This window comes from Falco peregrinus, chromosome 7 (assembly GCF_023634155.1).
Source record: "Falco peregrinus isolate bFalPer1 chromosome 7, bFalPer1.pri, whole genome shotgun sequence".
Taxonomy (NCBI): Eukaryota; Metazoa; Chordata; class Aves; order Falconiformes; family Falconidae; genus Falco; species Falco peregrinus.
This window is the reverse complement of record NC_073727.1, coordinates 84,224,402-84,242,432: the sequence shown is the minus strand read 5'-3', so window position 1 is coordinate 84,242,432 and position 18,031 is coordinate 84,224,402. Positions and strand designations below refer to the sequence as shown.

Sequence of the window (18,031 nt, the reverse complement as noted above, 5' to 3'; positions counted from 1 at the left end):
CTGGAGACCTTCTGACCATGGCTTTTCGAACTCAAATTTCAGTGGAACAGCTGAAAGCAAATTCACAGTGCTTTGCTGAAGTACTGTAGGGGACAGCGTCTTCCAGCACTGGCCTGCTCAGATCTTAAGTTTGCCCACCTGTGTGCCAAAGTAGGTGATGGGACGATGTCCAGTCTTGGTTGCAAATATGAATTCAGGCTGAAGGTGCTGTGTTTTAAGCTGATGGCCAGTGTCTGTACTTTCACAGCAACACAAAAGGCAAAAATTATTTTGAAAAGCCGAAGTTCTGAAACCCACTCTGCTAAGATAATGTTCTATTTTGCCAAATGGGAGGAAAGGAAAATGGCTGTTTTGATAAGCTTTGTCTCCAGCTTTCACTCTTTTTGACAGACAGTCAGCATCACCAAGTGTTTGTCCTGGAGGGCAAACACTGTCCAGGAAAATACTGTTTTACTTCTTTTTATCCTTGTGAATCTTGTTTGGATTTCAGTTTGTGAATCCATGAAGCAGAAATGAAGTTTGCCCAAGCTTTTCACTGAGGCATTACAATGGGCTGTCAGCCTTATCAGGTTTTTTTTCTGGATTGCTTCTTTGTACTCATGTTCACTTTCTGTACAGTAAATACTAGAGTTACATGTCCTAGGTTTTCTATATTTTTCTTGGAAAAAGTCAAGATCTGTGAAAAGTTTGAATAATGATATTAAATTGTGCTGTTCACTGGGCATAAAGATCCCTCTGCATCCAAAATGGTGAAAGTTGTGAATCAAACAGGGAATAATAAAAGGGCACTAACTGAAAACTGATATTTCATGTGTCTTAAAGGACTAATGGCAAAATGAAAAAAACCTAGTTTTGTTTTACTTTGCAGTAGTCCTAGACCTGGCAGTAGTCTAGAAAAAACCCCAACATTTTAATTCTATATTACAATAATCCTTGTATTTGAACTAAAAATAGTCACAGTTTCCTGTTGTCCACGTGTGGCAGTCTGGTTCAACAAGAGGCCAGGCTCTCACAGGCATCTGGATGCTGGGGGAGTTAGAAGGAAACAACCCCAGAAAGTGGCAGAGTTTTCAACTTTTGTAGGTGTTCCCGCTGTAGGACACGTGGTGTAGAGAGAAATGGACCCATAGTTTCCACTGGTGCTTTTCTTTATGTTTTGATACAGTATTTGAAAATGCTTTTAACGGGCATCTGTATATGTAGTGATCTAGAAGTTACAGTTTAACTCCCGATACTATGTCAGTATAGCTTTAAAAAATCCAATTGTTTGTAATTAGACAACCAAAAATTCTCTCACCCACACCCCTGTGCTGAGGCTGTATTTACCCTCTTTCCCTATTATATTACAATATGGCAGTGTTGACAAGCCAGATTTTTAGTTGGTATACCTATGTATTGCATGATGTTTAGGTTGTAAAAAGCACACGAAGGAAATGTGCTTAGTTGCTAATCACCTCTGTAATAAGCTCTGTTCTGCTTTGTGCTCTAGAAGTGCTGTCTGGGACTAGCTTAGCAGACTCCATATCTGTGCTGAGACATAAATTACATTTCATTTTCCAATGGTGTGCTACTGCTTAGTAACACAATATTTGAAATCACTTCTCAGTTCCATTTTGACCCTGTGAAGATCTTTCAATGTGATTTATGTCACTGGAGGAGCCTGGTAGAGAGGAGCAGCAGCAGACTATGTTACATAGCTCTCTGCTGAGTTTAAGGTGCTCACTGCAGCCAGCTTTTGAGCTCCTCAGGCTGTTGATCCTAGGTACTAGATTGGCTTTGGCTCATCTCTCATTTTACCTGTGCAGTTACATTGGCATTGTTCTGGTGGGCTGTAGAGAGTTAAATCTTGGGAAGCTTGAGCCTGGAAACTGAGGGACCAAAGTGAATAAACTAACTATTGCTGGTTGATGGCTGTTCCTGGGTTTACTGGAGAACATGGGTTTGCAGCCCTGACTTGCACCTTCCCAGGCTTGTAATCCCTCACCAATACTAAGGATGTCTCAGAGCAAGGGAATAGGCACTTGATATTTATCCTGGAGCAGCGCAGAAAGCAGTAAGAAGGGAGAAGGGAGTTCACTACTGGAAAAGATTAAAATACTTTTTAGCTTGCTTGTGCTCTGAGCTCTGTCCTGCTCTCTCTCCAGGTCCCTTACACTTCACAGAAAGCTGTGTTATCTTACTACACTCTTGATTTTTCTGGCTCCACCCACCTGAGCTGTCAGCCCTTTGCTTTAGGAACAGTTGGGCTTGACTTTGTGTATTATTCTTAATACTTGCAAGCACTTGGAGCTAGCACCCACTTTAGTTATCATGTACTTTATCACTGAACTATTCAGCTACTACTCCTCGTCACAGTCTGGGAAGATGTGTTGGTATTTTAGAGCCTACAACACAAAACAGTTAACAACAGGGAGATGCTTTAAAGTGACAAGTAATCTCTGCTGTGTTTTGCTAACCTTATCTCATCTTTCTCTGAATTCAAGCACAGTGAACGGAAAATATCCTGGATATTGAGTTCTTATGATGATATATGGGGCTGTTCAGCACACCCTCTCTCACCACCGTTATTGTGAGAAACCAGGCATTTTACTTGCCATTTGAAGGCACTACTCATAATGCCACAGACTGTAACAAGAGTTCTCAGGGTGAAATAGATCATGATTTTATTCGTACTTTAGAGTTGCATGAAATTGAAAGAAGATTGTGATTAAGAACTGCTGAACAGTTTCAAAATTTTGTTTGAAATAGCCCTTGATATTCTTCGGTGCTGCACCCAATGCCACTGGTATATAACTTACAATCACACTGTCTGCTTTTGTTAAGAAAAAACAGGAAGTGTTCATTCTGTTGTTGCAGTAAGCATTCCTAGAGATGTCTCTAAAGGAAAAACTCATTTCCAGTTACTTTGCTTCCAGAAAAAGGAGGGGAAAAAAATTTTCTCATAGAACAGCCTGACGAGTTCTGTTTTAATAGAGTGCAGAAAACTTCCTAAAAGCAACAGGTTTAGAGATATAAAGTGGCAAGATGCTCAGAAAACGTAAGAATGAATAACTATAGTATTAATTTTAGTTTAATGACTCTAGTATATGAGTAGCAGAAGTACTCAAAGGACTCATGGAAGGCAAAACACAAAATTACTGTTATCTCAGGTCTACACATGGTCTGAACTAAAGTGTGCTTTGATATTCATGGGTTTTAGTATTGATACTTCTATTTTTTATGGGTGTGTATATACATGTAAAGCACTTCCAAACTTGCTTATTGCACAAAGAGGTTAGCTGAAGATATAGGACGCTTGCAGATGCATCTGTGTTTTCTGACAGTCCTTTTTGAAGCAAACAGCTGAGTGAAATTTAGAAAAATCTGCTCAGCTCCTTCTTTTGTTCCATTCTGGGCATTTGGAGCTGGAGAAGTTGCACAGATTCTTTTAAATTGGACTGCACTCCTTTGGAGCACTGTTAAACAGCAGCAAAGACAAGACAAGGAGCTACTCTGGTTCAAAACTATTTTGGAAATAGTGATTTAAGAAATGAAAATATTAAAAGGGAAGGAATGGCTTTAAAAACTACTGTGTCTTTTGTTAAACTGTCCCAGAAAGGAAAAATAAATAAGTCCATTTATGCAGTAAAATAGCTTACTATATTTTAAAACATTATTTTTTTAAATTACAATTTTACTACTTGCTTACTGAGGATCTCCCACAAAATGAATTATAGATTTGAATATGTATATTCTGTAACATTTTGCAGACAGTGGATGAGTACCTAAATACCGTAGGCTTATTTTTGACAGTCAGGGTGTTTTTTAATATTTCTCTGAAGCTTGCTGACTGCTTATATCTCTGAAACCTCTGAATGAACATTGACAGTAATATGGAGAAACCACTGCAACTCCATTGCAGTCTCTTGTTGAAGTACAATTTTTGCTTCCCTTAACTAACCGGTTTTACAAAACGTAAACTACAGTGAACTACAGTGAGGAGAAACTAAGTGTAGTTAGTGTCAGCCTCTTTTGGCTGCTCCTATTTCCCCCAAACTAAAGGTGTTTTGAGTTTTGCAGATTAGTATAAAAGTGCTTCTGTATGCTTTTTCTAGTTTTGACTAACTTGGATAGGTTTCCAGGATGACATAGGATAGCTTAATTTTCTAGTTTATTGTGATGATTACGTGGAAGCTTTTAAGTTTGATTTCAAACTACTTTATATAGGAAATAAGTACTTAAACCCTATATAGGAAAGCAGGTGAAGTTTTGTAAAATATGGATACAAATATTTCATTGAGTTTAAAATAAAAGAAGTTATAATGCATGTATATTTTGGGATTTTTGTTGTGTTTGTCTGCATTTTACTAAAAGCCATAATAATTCTGTTGAAACACTGCAAAATAATTGGGGGTGGGGTGAAATTGAACAAATGCTGACAAGAGCAAGTGATATTAAGGGAGTGTTTCAAAGACAAATCTAAATACTTCTTTGCAGAATGATAAGAGTTTTCTAAGTTCAATTAAGAGATAATGGGTTTATTTTTCTTGTTTGCTACTTAATTGTCCTATATTAAGTTGTTCTTTATTATGCCACTCAGGCTATCTGACTTGGTGTTCACTATAAGCTGTCTTTTAAAAGTATCTCTAGAGTGTTCAGTTGTATTTCTTAAACACTGAGCCTATCCACTTACAGAATCATAGAATCATAGAATTTATTAGGTTGGAAAAGACCTTTAAGATCATTGAGCCCTCTTGGAGCCTCAAGCTGTAACGGAACATTTTTTTTAATTGAACTGTGATTAGTATTGTTAAGTCTTTGTTGAACCATACCAAAAATATTTCATACTACTGATCCTGCGTAAACTGTATTAAAATATAATGTTTCCTAGCTGAGAACTGTTTGGCTCTGCAAATGCAGGAGTATATTGAGCAGTGTCCTGTACCTCCTTATGTGAACCATATAGGACTCATCCATATCTGCAACACAGGCTCTCATTTGTAGTCGATGGTTTTGCAATATCAGGTGCTGTTTTGGAGATGCTGATGGGAAGGTGGTACCTCACTTATCTGATATGTGGCATGGCAACACTTCCTCTAACAGAAAGGAGCTGCCTACTTATATTGGCCTGAAACAGAACAAAGTCAATCACATGTAAACCTAAAATGAAGCTATGAATGGAAAAATGCAGGCTGAGCTTACTTGTAAAAGCACAAAATTCTGTGATCACTTCAGTGCTCAGTGATGGCCAGTCAGGACATTGACAGCAGTGGCTCTAAACTGAGATTCACAATTTGTCTTCAGTTTCTCAGAAGAGCTAAATGCTTCTTTTCTTCCAAGACAGTTCTCCAATAGAGAAGAAATCAGAGAGAATGAACGTGGGCATACCCTAAACAGAAGTAGATATAGTTACAAAAAAAACCCCATGAGCTTCCCGTGAGAAGCAGCATACACGTAGCACACAGGCAAATGCCTCCCCTGGAAAAACAGTCCCCTCCTGCTTGAGAGGGAAGATCTGCCAGAGGAACCATGTCATTTACATGCAATTTCCTCTGCCTGGAATCTGGCAACAGCCACCTATAACATCAGCATCTGGTAATAGATTTCAAAGCAGTTTTCTTCGAAAATGTACTCAAACATGTCATTGTGGTGGGCTGACACTGACAGGATGCCAGGTGCACACCAAAGCCACTTTATCACTCCCCTCCTCAGCTGGACAGGGGAGTGGAAATATAATGAAAACTTTGTGGATCAAGATAAGGACAGGGAGATCCCTCAGCGATTACTGTCATGGGCAAAACAGACTCGACTTGGAGAAATGAGTTTAATAACCAATTAAATCAGAGCAGGGTAACGAGCAACAAAAACACCTTCCTCCAACCCCTCCCTTCTTCCCAGACTTAACTTCACTCCAGATTTTTCTACCTCCTTTCCCTCCAACAGTGCAGGGGGACAGGGAACGGGCAACGGGGGCTGGGGTCAGTCCATCACACATTGTCTGTGCTGCTCCTTCCCCCTCAGGGGCAGGGTCCTCATACTCTGCCCTGCTCCAGCCTGGGGTCCCTCCCATGGGGACAGTCCCCCATGAACCTCTCCATGGGAGTCCTTCCCACAGGCTGCAGCTCTTCAGGAACTGCTCCAGCGTGGGTCCCTCCCAGGGGGTGCCGTCCTTGATCACACTGCTCCAGCGAGGGTCCTTTCCGCGGGTCCACAGGTCCTGCCAGCAAACCTGCTCCAGCAAACCTGCTCCTCTCTCTCCAGGGGCCACAGGTCCCGCAGGACCCTGCCCCGGTGTGGGCTTCCCACGGGGTCACAGCCTCGCTGGGGCATCCCCCTGCTCTGGCGTGGGGTCCTGCACGGGCTGCAGGTGGAAATCTGCTCCACCATGGATCTCCACGGGCTGCAGGTGGAAATCTGCTCCACCATGGATCTCCACGGGCTGCAGGGCACAGCCTGCCTCACTGTGGGCTGCACCACGGGCTGCAGGGGAATCTCTGCTCCAGCGCCTGGAGCAGCTGCTCCCCCTCCTTCTGCACTGGCCGGGGGGTCTGCAGAGCTGCTGCTCTCACATAGTCTCACTGCTCTCCCACGGCTGCTGTTGTGCAGCAGGTTTTTCCCCTTTGTAAATATGTTATCCCAGAAGCGCTACCACCATCACTGATGGGCTTGGCCTTGGTCAGTGGTGAGTCTGTCTCGGAGCCAGCTGGCATTGGCTTCATCGGACAGGGGGGAAGCTTCTAGCAGCTTCTCACAGAAGCCACCCCTGTAGCTCCCCTTGCTACCAAGAGCTTGCCATGCAAACTAATAAAGTAATTTTCTGTTTAGGTGTGAATATACTTTTGATTGCAGAAATCCATTTTAGATAGTGTGATATACCTCATGTTACCAGCTGCTTGAAAGGGGTGAAGACAGAGCTAATTAGCAGTGAAAATGCCTGATTGATATCACTCATTTTAATTTCTGTTTGCTTCGATTGTGAACATTCTTCTTTTCCCAAATAGTTCCAGAATCTGAAAGTGTATCTGTTACATTTTGATTATCCGCTGCTTGTGCTTGTCCATAATGCACTGTTAAAGAGAAACTGAGAGTTTGAGTTCTTTATCAACAGGCACCATACTGTGAGTGTGTTATGGAAGGAGACCAGGCAAATACCCATACTTTATGTACTCAAATATATACATAAAGAAGAGTCTTACGGGAGGCCTAATACACTTGTAGAACATCCATTTCTGTTTATTAACTGAGGCTGCTGCCTTTGTGACTGAGAAACAGACTTTGCTCAAAAGAAATACTTAGCCCTGTGCACAACCAAATAATGCTATACATGTTCAACATGGTTTATAGGTAATATATCTCTTTAGGGCTGCTTCCCTCCTAAACTTTGGCTTCTGTAATTTAGTCTAAACTCTGTCCAGGTTATAATTAATGGATTGATTTATGTGAGGAGCAAGTTTCATGTTCCTAGCCGACAAGGTACAGAAACCTGGTTATCAGCTGCATAGAGCTAGATAGACAACTGTTGCTTTGAAAATAACACTGAGTCATTAGATAGCGAGATTCTATAATGGAAATTTTTCCTTAAAGTTTCATGTTTTTGTGCTGCGTGCTTTGTGAATGGGTGTTGTTATGGAAAGCTATGGTGCTATTCATTTGCATTAAGAGTCTGGGTGGAAGCTCTGAAGCTACTTAGGAAGTCCAGAAAGCTCTGCAGAAAAAAAGATGTATTTATAAGGGTCCTTCTTAGTAGGTCTACAGATGTTTTAAAAATACATGGGTTCAACCCTGTTGGATTTCCGCTGTAGCCTGGATTAGGTACGTTCTTATCACAGATAACAAAATTTTGAGGGATCCTGAATGAGTATGTCACTGAATTCTAGCATTGTATTAGCAGACAGGCAGCTTGCCAAGATGCTCAGAGCAGCTCAATAGTGTTGTGTGTTAGGGTTGGAAACGGTAATGATGTCTTCAAGGAGACAGATGGTCAAATGTACAGAAGTCTGCAAAGCTGGAGCTTAATAATTGAATCGATGACTTGACTATGATAAAGTACATGGTGGAAGAAAAGAAAGAGGGTTGTTAAGTTCTCCTTTTATTGTCAGTTGAAAATTAGTCTGGAATGAATCTTTTGGTGAAGAAGTCTGTAGTGCCTGTATGAGCATAAACATACAGTTTGCCTTGCCTCGGAAGCAGAAGTCCATCATTCAGTTGTGATGTCAGTAAAGAGAGCAGTGTGCTCTAAATCTCTGTGCTTCAATCATAGGTCTTTGATCTGGGGGTGGTAGCTGATGACAAATTGTAGTGCTTGAAAGGTCTTGCTTGTTAAGTAAGAGAACTTTAGGTTTGGATTTTAGGAAAGCTAGAATGGGCAGAAACATCACGTGGGGAAACAGGTCAGATCACTGTCTGTCCAGGGGCAGGGAAGGACCTGAAGGGAAGTATAGAAAGAAGATGGACCAGCTGCTCTTCCAGTAGGCTGTTACTGTTCCCACTGACATACACCAGCACAGTTCTGACTGACCATAAAGAAATTATTTCCATCATCTCTTAAGCTGCTTGCTGCTTTGACCAGTAAAAAAGATCCGTTGGGCAAATGCTCATTTGTACTAGGGGTGTGTGAGGAGGTATCTCAGCATATGCATTTCATAGTGCTCCTAAAATAAGGTTTGGAATAGTCGTACAGGAAGAAGAAAGAGAAGGGCAGAACAGCATGTAAGCATTAACACAACCTAAAGCTGTTGTGCCTTGAGGTGAAACGTGACAACCATTTGACAACATGTAGAAAAACTTGCAGCAATCTGAAGATGCCGTAGCTGAGTGAGATCACAGGGAGTGTTGGGTGGGCAGAATGTAATTGCTGTTTGGACTTTTGCCAGGCGTTCTGGTTAATGTTTCTTTATTTGTCTCCCAGCAGTTTGACGAGTAAAATAGGAAGTGATTCTGCTTTATGGAAAAAAAAAGATATTCCCATATCACTAACGTAAACTATAAAAGCATAGTGTATAGAGAAAGAGACTATTTTAAAATGCCAGTTCCCAGTCTTCATTACTTTTGTGAGCTGTGACATTGTGAATTGATGGAACAGATCAGGGAGCCATATTCCTTCTGTTGCTTTTAGTGAGCTTGAATTTTATAAGGAAAATAGAGGAAAAAAATTAGTATTAAGCACCTTGGCTACATGAAAAAGGATCTCACCTGAAAACTTGTACAAGTGAAGATACTGGCTAATCAGTCCACTTCTAAGTTCTTCCAGAATGCCTGGCATTCCTAAATATGGCCCTGAAAATGACTAAACGTACTGTTCAGATGTTCTCACTTTCCGTGACTAGTACCACCGACCCTAGTTCTGGTTCTTATCAATAACTATCTGCCTGCATAATTCAGTTTTAGATACAAGTTTTTCTTAATGGCATTTTTTTTGTTTTCATAAACCCACTCAAAAAAAAAGTCTATCATTGTGTAATGGGGGGTGACTAGCTAATGCATTTATTTTTTAACTCATCAGAGAGCCTGTTGCTTACTCTCTATTTCAATTTTCAAACAAAGGCTATTCCATTCATCATCTGCCAGCTTTTCAGAAATTAAATTCTAGGACTGCCTTGTTTTCCTCTTTGTTGACCACTTTGGCTTTTCTGCACTGATGAGTTTCTATGTTACTTTCTCATTTCTATTAGATACCAATTTACTTTGTTTCCATACCATTTATGAGCAGACAGCCCTGTAATTCTCTTACATCTTTTCACTGGTTAAAAACTAAAAAACTAACTTTTAGTACTTACAGGTATCTAACTGTATTTGCCTCTTTTCAGGTAAGGTAGAAAAACTGAGGCTAGGAGGGGTACAACAGGGCTTTATATCCTTCTTTGTAACAAAGTAGAATCAACTTTAATTCTTATTAAATGAAAAATTCTTCTGAACACACAGAAACCTTCATATTTGAGGTTGCTTGCTCTGCTTCCACAGAAAGGAAATGCATTTTCAGCTGTATTTTTATACAGCAGTAGCTAGTGACTAGTTAATCAGACCTGTCTATTCTGCATGGTTATCCTGGGGATATGTTCCATTAAGTGACTGTTATTTCTAGTTTAAGGTGATATTTAGAATGTGACTAAATACTGTCTGTAAAACTTACTGTATTCTCTTCTGTATGCTTTTACTCACCTCTTCTACTCTTTATTTTTGACCTGGGTTTGCCCTCTCTTGTAGTGTTCTTTCTAAAATCTGGACTTAAACTTGGTACCAGTGAACAAGGTTACGATTTTTTTTTCAGTTTAAAAAATTCGACCTGGAATTCTTTGAGAAGAAATTCAAAAGCAAATAAAATTAAATCCATGTGACATCCCATGTAGCTAATAAATCCTCAGGGACTGAAGTTTAACCATGTAAGTAAAGATGAATTTCAGATAAAGTTTTCTCTGCTCAAGTGCTGATGATATTGGACAATTGGAACTTGAGAATACCTCACTGCTCCAGCAGCATACTGCTGCTCTGACCTTTCCTAGGAGGAGCCCCATTTGCCTGGGTTTCGGACCATCTTCTGAGGACTCTAGCATTCAACAAGGTTGTATCTGCAACACCAGATTTAGATGAAGCAGAGCTCCAATGCCATCTGGAAATTACTGTGCTCCTGGGGTTCAGTTAAAATGAACTGTCAGAAGTGAGATGCTGTTTACATATTTTTAAGCGTGGCTCAGAAGCTGAAGAAAACTCTGGTGACACTTACTAGCTAATCATTTTATGTCAGCCTTTCCTGCCAAGGCAAAGCATGCATTCCTAATACAAAGCAATGCAGAAGTCAAGTGTGGCTCTTCTTCAACAGTACTGATGATACTGGTTAAAGTACTGTTACTTATTAAGGTGCAACACCTCAAAATGTTGTTGCTGGATTATACTCTTTTCCCAACCTATTTCAGGTAATTTACAAAACAGCTGAGTGCCTGATAAAATCTTCCAAAATAATTCTCGAAACAATCCATAACATTTTTTTTATAAGTAATCCTCTCAAAGAAGATGCAAGTCACAGAAGAAAGAATTTCATGTGAAGACATTGTCTTAGTCTCACAATCTTCTCTGTTCATGCAGAAGTGACTTGCCATTCCATTTTTGGCTAACCCAATCAAAATTGCCATTATTACCTGCAGTTCTCATTTGGGTGAACAAATACTGAGCAGTTTTGAAAGTCAGGCAATCTATTTAGCGTGTCCACCAGAAGATTTAGGAGCCTGTTTCTCATCTTGTAAGCTTAAAAATATTAGAGATGGTCCCTTAGTAGTTGCAGCTTTGCTTTAGTTAGTTTGTGTCATATTACAGAAATGCACCTGGAGCGTTTGTATTGAAAGCTCAACATTGTAGGCGAGGACCTGGACCTATTGAAGTTAATGTCAAAACTCTCTTTGGCTTCAGCGGTACAGAACTGGACTGCAAATGAACAAACCAGCCAGCTGGATATATTGTAGAGAATTAATTATTGCAGACTCTTGGAAAGTTCCTTATTAACGCTATTGCATGTGAACTTTGCAAGCAAATGCTTAGAGCTAGTCTCTGATAGCTGTTTCTAAGAAAGTGAATTAATAACTGGCTGCTGGTTCATGCAGAGGGTTTTATGTTATTTTTTGTCATGTCTCTGAAGATTTCAGACAGTATAAATGATTTCAAGACTTCCCTCCACTAGATGGGGAAAAAGATGCTTATAGTGTAGTACTTGCTTACACTCTGCAGTTGTTGATATGATGTAATATTTTTATGCTTGGGTAAGTATAGATTTTGAATAAAAGAATTTAATTAACACTGAATAAATGTTCCTCATAATGGGAAGGTTCTCTGTTTCATTCACGCTTCATGCTTCTAGCAGTTAACTAATTTAATTTTTACTCCGGGTGTTCAAGGTCTGTGATTTTCTTTCCTTCTGTCTTTCAGCCTGTCTGTCTTTTAAACAGGCTTTCCTTATGTTTCACAGTCAGAAAGAGATCAACCAGAGAAATGAAAGAAAGGGAAAGTGCAAAGCATTTTTTTTCTTTACTTGGACTTTGCGTAATACGTAGCAGATGTGTATCTGTGACTGTGCATAAAATATAAGTAATGTGAAAGATGGGGTATTTGGAATGATGTCTGAGATTTAACGACTAGAAAAACTATTTTTAGAAGTTAGCTAAAGGAAAAGTAATGATTTAAAATAATGAAACGTAGGTAGGATCAGTAACATTATAAAAGTAATCCTTGCACATGCAAACAACATACTCATCTAATATGGCTTACTAAGGGATATAACAGTTTTGGGGATCAAAATCCCTTTTGTAATTAGTCTTTTTTGAGTTTATTTGTCTATGCAGTACAATAGGATTTTGTATAAAAATGTTTAAATTCAGGATACAAAATGAGTGAAATGTGGCCAGTATTCAAAGTAAACAAAAATATATATGTTCAAATTGTCTGTCAAGCAGTAAGGGGTTTAGTGTGAGAAGTCCAGGACAATGATTGTTTTTTTGGAGTCTGAGGCAAACATTTTTTCAGTTTTCTTTTTTTCACTAACTCAGTACAGTAGACTTAAAAGTTTTCATGCAGAAATGTTGTGTATCTGGTTTCAGTCTTTGCTACTTCTTGATGTTTGTCTTATAAAGCTGATTACATTTTGAGCAACTTCAGGTTATTTCATTCAAACCTTCAGGTCACGCTATGATCCTCAACTTTGGGTCTTACATATTTCTATACTCTTGATTATCGTCTGTCTACATTTCTACTAACTTACGCTATTTTTCATTCATTGAATTTTGTGAAGTGCTATTTTTTTTTTTTTTATGATGCAGGTAATTAGGTTTTAACAATGTATTTTTTAGTGGTCTTGCTCTAAGGAAGGAGTTTTAAAGAAGATTTTGGAAGTCTTAGAGCAGACCAATGCACTGTAATAATTATACTTCAGTAGTCCAGAATGATACCTCAAGGGAGCTATGAATCCAGTGTATAATTTTTTCATGTGTGCTTGTCCTTGATGGTAAAATTGGATTTAAAAAAATAAGAAAAAGAATAGAAAGAAAGAAACCGGAAAATTGATTCTCCTTGAAGGTCATTAATGTTTCTAAAAAGAAGATAAAAAATGTACATGAAAATCTCATTGTTAAAGAAACCGTGCTAGCTTTGTTTTGAATAATAAGATTTTTATCAGTACAAGAAAAGGTCTCATAATAATAAAACTTAACTGTTATTTTCATCTGCAACTGGAAAGTATTCAATGGCTAAAAAATAGCCAAAGAAAAAAAAGCGGAAAAAAAGGATTTTGAAGAGGATAATATGGATTGCATGGAACTACTAGCTGAAGGACAGATTCATACTTTATTGTAATATAAAAAGGGTGTAAAGGAGAAGGGGAGGAGAAGGGAAGAAGGTGAATCAACCAAAACTGCAAGATAATATTTAATTCAGATGTCTTTTCTGTCCAGTATTTGACTCAAATATCTTTCAAGTGAATGAAAGAAGTTGGCATAGAAAAGGAAGCTTAGGGAGCAAACTGAAGAGGGAAAGTGAAATTTGCACCGCATCTAAATCCACCAAAAAAAGGGCAGAGTGGAAAAAGTCTTGTCTGGAGGTTTTACAAAACCAGTTTGTCTTGAAGAACGCCTTAATGACCAGTCTTTGTAAATGAGCTTGTTCACTTCAAAAACTGTGTGTAACAAATATATTTACAGAGTCACTGAGGTTGGAAGTGACCTCTTGATATCATCTGGTCCAACCCACTGCTGAGTAAAGCAGTCAGCTAGAGCAAGTTGCCTGGACCGTGTCCATTTGGCTTTTAAATATCTCTGAGGATGGAGACTCCACAGCCTCCTTGGGCAACCTGTGCCAGTGTTCTACCATCCTCACAGTGAAAAAGTATTTTCTTGTGTTCAGAAGGAATTTCACGCTCTTTAATTTGTGCTCATTGGCTCTTGTCCTGTTAGTGGGCACTGCTGGGAAGAGACTGGCTCTTTCATCTTCGCTCCCTCCCCTCAGGTATTTATACGCATTGATATGTTTCCCCTGGACCTTTCCTTCTCCAGGCTGAATAGTCCCAGCTCTCAGCCTCTCCTCATATGAAGGATGTTCCAGTCCCTTAGTCATCTTCATGGCCCTTTGTTAGCCCTTGCTCCAGGAAATCCATATCATTCTCATACTAGGGAGCCCAGACCTGGACCCAACACTCCAGATGTGACCTTACTGGTGCTGAGTTGAGGTGGAGAATCACCTCCCTCAACTTTCTAGCAAAACAGCTTTCCTGATGCAGATGTATGTCCACTTTTAAGTGTTTTGTAACCTGGTCGTCCTTCATCAAGGGTAAGTTTTCTTCTTCCCATAGGTCTCAGGGGCCTGGGATTCCTGCAGGCTGGTCGTACCAGTAAAGACTGAGGCAAAATGTGCATTGAGTACCTCGGGCTTTCAGTGTCTTTTGTCAGCAGGGCCCCTGGCAACGTACAGGCTAATGCTGTGTTACTTACTGCTTGCCTTCCATTGAGAATCTGAAAAGAACCACCTCCTGGCTCACATTGTTCTCATCCTCTGCTAAAACAGTTTGCTGTTCATGGTGACAGTTGTCGTTGCAGTTAATCATTTAATTAGAGGGACCCAAAGAAGCCATCTCCATTCCCACAATATCGGGCTGACTGTACCTGCTAGATGTTGCTTTAGATCTCTTCAGGTAGGGTATGGTTGGGAGTACAGTTATTTGTCATGAATACAGCAAGACTCTTTGCTGTTGCTGTAATACAGATAGTAATGAAATGCATGAACTCTTGAGTTAGTTGTATCCTGAGGCAGTCATCTCTAAATAATCTCATTATCCCAGACCCCTGAGACAAGCAGTCCCTAAATATCCCATACATGTGGGCATAGATGTGTAATTGTAGTTAAAGTCTTTTATGGCACCAGTGTTTTAATATCTATTTTATTTTGAAATGGGTCTCATTTCAGACAGTTAGCCAGAGTGCTGCCAAAGCCCACGTGTGAACGGTGTTTTGCAGTGACAAATGAGTACAACTTGTCTCAAAATCCATTTGTCTTTTTTCGCTTGGATCCCTCTTCAGAATATGATGGGTGGCCTACTTTTGTGGGGGTGAAAAATTATTTTCCTATTCCTTTGTGACATTATGGGTCTCGTAAACTGTTGCACAGTCTTTTGGAGTAGGTAGCATTATTAGGATGGATATTAATTATTTTCAGGCTGCTGATTCATCACCTCTGCATGATCTATATTTGTCTCTTGAATGTTCCTCACCTCTTGCTAATTATAGGTGGTCTTGAGGGAACCAGCTTCCTAAGTGAAATAGGCTAGTGTAACACACAGACTGTTTTTGAAGTGTGTTCCACTGAGGGTTGATTCATGTCACCTACTTGCATGTTCACAGCCCACAGATTTTTTCACAGTTCTGGGGTGGGCATATGCTAATGCTGCTACCTGCTGTCCCATTTGGGAGCAAGCTTCCCAAATCCCCTTGCCCTGAAAGCATGTAAATTCCTTTCTCTTGTTTCAAAGCTTGTTGAGTGAACTGGTTATTTTGTTTCTGCTTTAAGAAACATCAAATTTTGTGTCTTTTTGCTGCCCGTTAATTTTTCCTCTGTTTTATTCATTCCATTTTTTAAAACCAGATTTAAGCTGTTCAGCAGACTTTGCAATTACTGTTGCATCAGTCATCTGAAACTGAGCAGGGAAAGAGCTTGTGCACGTTTTTTTCTAGTTGTCTGTTTTGCTTATCTAAAAAAGTCTCTCTCCATCTTTTTTCCCTTCCTATCTCTTCTCTTCCCCTCCCACCTGCTAGCCCCTGAAAATTGGAAACATGAGAGGCCTTGTCTCAGCATCAGATAAAGAGCCAGGAAATCCTGACTCTTTCCATGACTCATTGTGTGTGTCCTTGGGCAATCTGTTACTATTACAGACAAAAGCTGTGCACAGCACTTGGCTGAAAAATTAAAAGCAGGGTGCACGATCCATGGAGATTATTTTCAAATTTAAATCAAAGCACAGCAAAAGTGGACAGGAAAGAGAGGCTGCAGGAGATGAATACTGAAGGAGCAGTTTGTGAGCTGCATAAATTGTCAGTGCAAGGAGACAGCTTGCAGGAATTTCTGTCTTGTTGAGGCCTTTGGTTCCGTCACAGTGCAAGTGTGTGTTGTGGTAGATGATGGACACACAGTCCTCAGTTTCAGAGCTGTTATGTTCTTACTTGAAATGAAGTCGATAAATAAGGGTGATGGAAAAAGAGAGGCTGCACCGTTGCATAGGTGAACCCGTACTCAGCTTTAATAATCCAACCCTCTGAGGGTTTTCTTGAGAGATGGGCTTGGTGGCTTTGATTATTAAATGTATGTAAATGCCTGAGGTTTTGCTGTTTGTTTGCTTTTTTTTTTTTTTTTACCTTTCACATGTTGAAGGTTGTGAACTCTTCCTCACAGTTTAGAAGAAATAACGGACATCTCTGGAGAAAGCAAAGGTCTTTCTAGGCAGTGTCACTTGGAGGTCGGGGAAGACAAACGGGATCATTTACCTATATTTTCCATGATAAATCAGACATGAAAATAACTTCCAAAAGTAACAGAGTATAATATAATAGAGAAAAGTGCCTTCTGTATTGCTTGTGTGACTTCCTTGGGTAAGGCCGAATGACATGACCAGCTGACTACAGGACTTGCTGCTTTCAGAGTGTATTTCCAGACATTTTAATACCATGTCCGTTCAGTGTTCCTTCACATGACATTGACTATTGCTTTATTTTTACTATTTTTATGGCCTGTACATTGCTGTGGTATGGAGGGTGGTATTTTTATATTCAGCAGCAAACTATTTGATCTGGTTTAAGGTGGCCCTTTCATCTCTCCTGGGCCTCTTGTTCATGTCACCTTGTCTCTTCCCTTCTGCTCCTTTTGCCTTATCCAGTGACTATGCAGCTGTGCTGACACAGCAGGGGGAGAAGTTTGCAAGGGCATTTGCTTATTGCTTAAACGGCCACCAAAGAAATGCATACTCCTCAGGGGAAATACGTTAGTGAAGGCTACTAGGGTCTTTGTAGAATCTCTGGCTTTTCATTTGACGAGTAAAAAAGGCCGGAGTGACGGATTTGGTTTTGATTTATTGAACACTTATGTATTTTTTTCCCGTTTTTGACAGTGGTGGTTTATTGAGGGGAAGGACATCAGAGTTCTGAAACTCAGAACCTTTTGGTGATTCTAGGGTATGTAAAAGGTCATCGTCTCAAAAGGTCAGTCCTGCCCCTGCAGTGGAGGTTAGTGTCCTGGTGCCAGACAGTGTAGGGTCCGTCTGACCTCTGCTTGCAAAGTGTTAACTTGCATTTCCCACTGTTGCTGCTCTGTTGACAGGCTGAGATGGGACTTTGATGAAAAGACTCTTTCAGAAAGGGTTTAGCTGTGGATTTTATGTAGTCAGATGTAGTCAGCTTTTGTGATCAGTTTTTATCCCATAGACTTGCAGTAACTGGAATGGTCTGTAGCTAGGACCACATGGAACTCGTGTTTCATTAAATTTAGTCCCCTGCTATTGCAGATAACATGTCACGTATCATCAATTAGTCAAATTCCATCTTAAAATCACATTGGTTCCTTGTACAACCCTTCCTTTTGGAAAACCAATTTGTTGTCTTCCAGTGACTTCAAGAATGATCATTAACTGATGCATTCATCAAAATTTTCCAATTCTGTCCTGACAGAGAATAAGTATTTAGAGTAGTCCGATGCCTGTCAGGGGCAGGATTCCATAAGACATTTATGAATCTAGATTTGATTCCCATAAGCACTTCACCACATGAATAATTGCCTCCTTTGGACAATGGAGTTAAATTGAGCCACTCTGAGCTGTTCAAATGTGTGTGCAGAATCAATGATATGGGACCAAGTTCAGCTTCTGAATAATCATGTTCTTGTTGATGAAGTCATTAGAATCAAAAGGACATGTGAATTTGTCTCAGGTCAAGATTGTTTTCTTCAGTATTGTTTTCGAAGAGATAATCCTCTGTCGTCAGTCATTTTAAAGCCTTCCTTACTGACTTACTAATTTAATAGACTAATTCTCTCATGGGTG

The 18,031-nt window shown here is 39.9% G+C and overlaps 1 protein-coding gene across 3 annotated transcripts in view; it reads left to right on the top strand.

Annotated features, from left to right (window-relative positions):
* Window positions 1-18,031, top strand: part of UBE3D (ubiquitin protein ligase E3D) — an 84,485-nt gene that overhangs the window by 51,358 nt on the left and 15,096 nt on the right. Inside the window, exon 10 of one of the 3 annotated variants that reach the window (XM_055810336.1) lies at window positions 2,484-4,308. The exons of the other annotated variants lie outside the window; for them this stretch is intronic. Coding sequence (XP_055666311.1) covers window positions 2,484-2,573 — 90 coding nt within the window. The 3' untranslated portion in view covers window positions 2,574-4,308. Of the gene's footprint in view, window positions 1-2,483; window positions 4,309-18,031 lie in introns of those variants that run through there. 3 annotated transcript variants of the gene reach the window in all.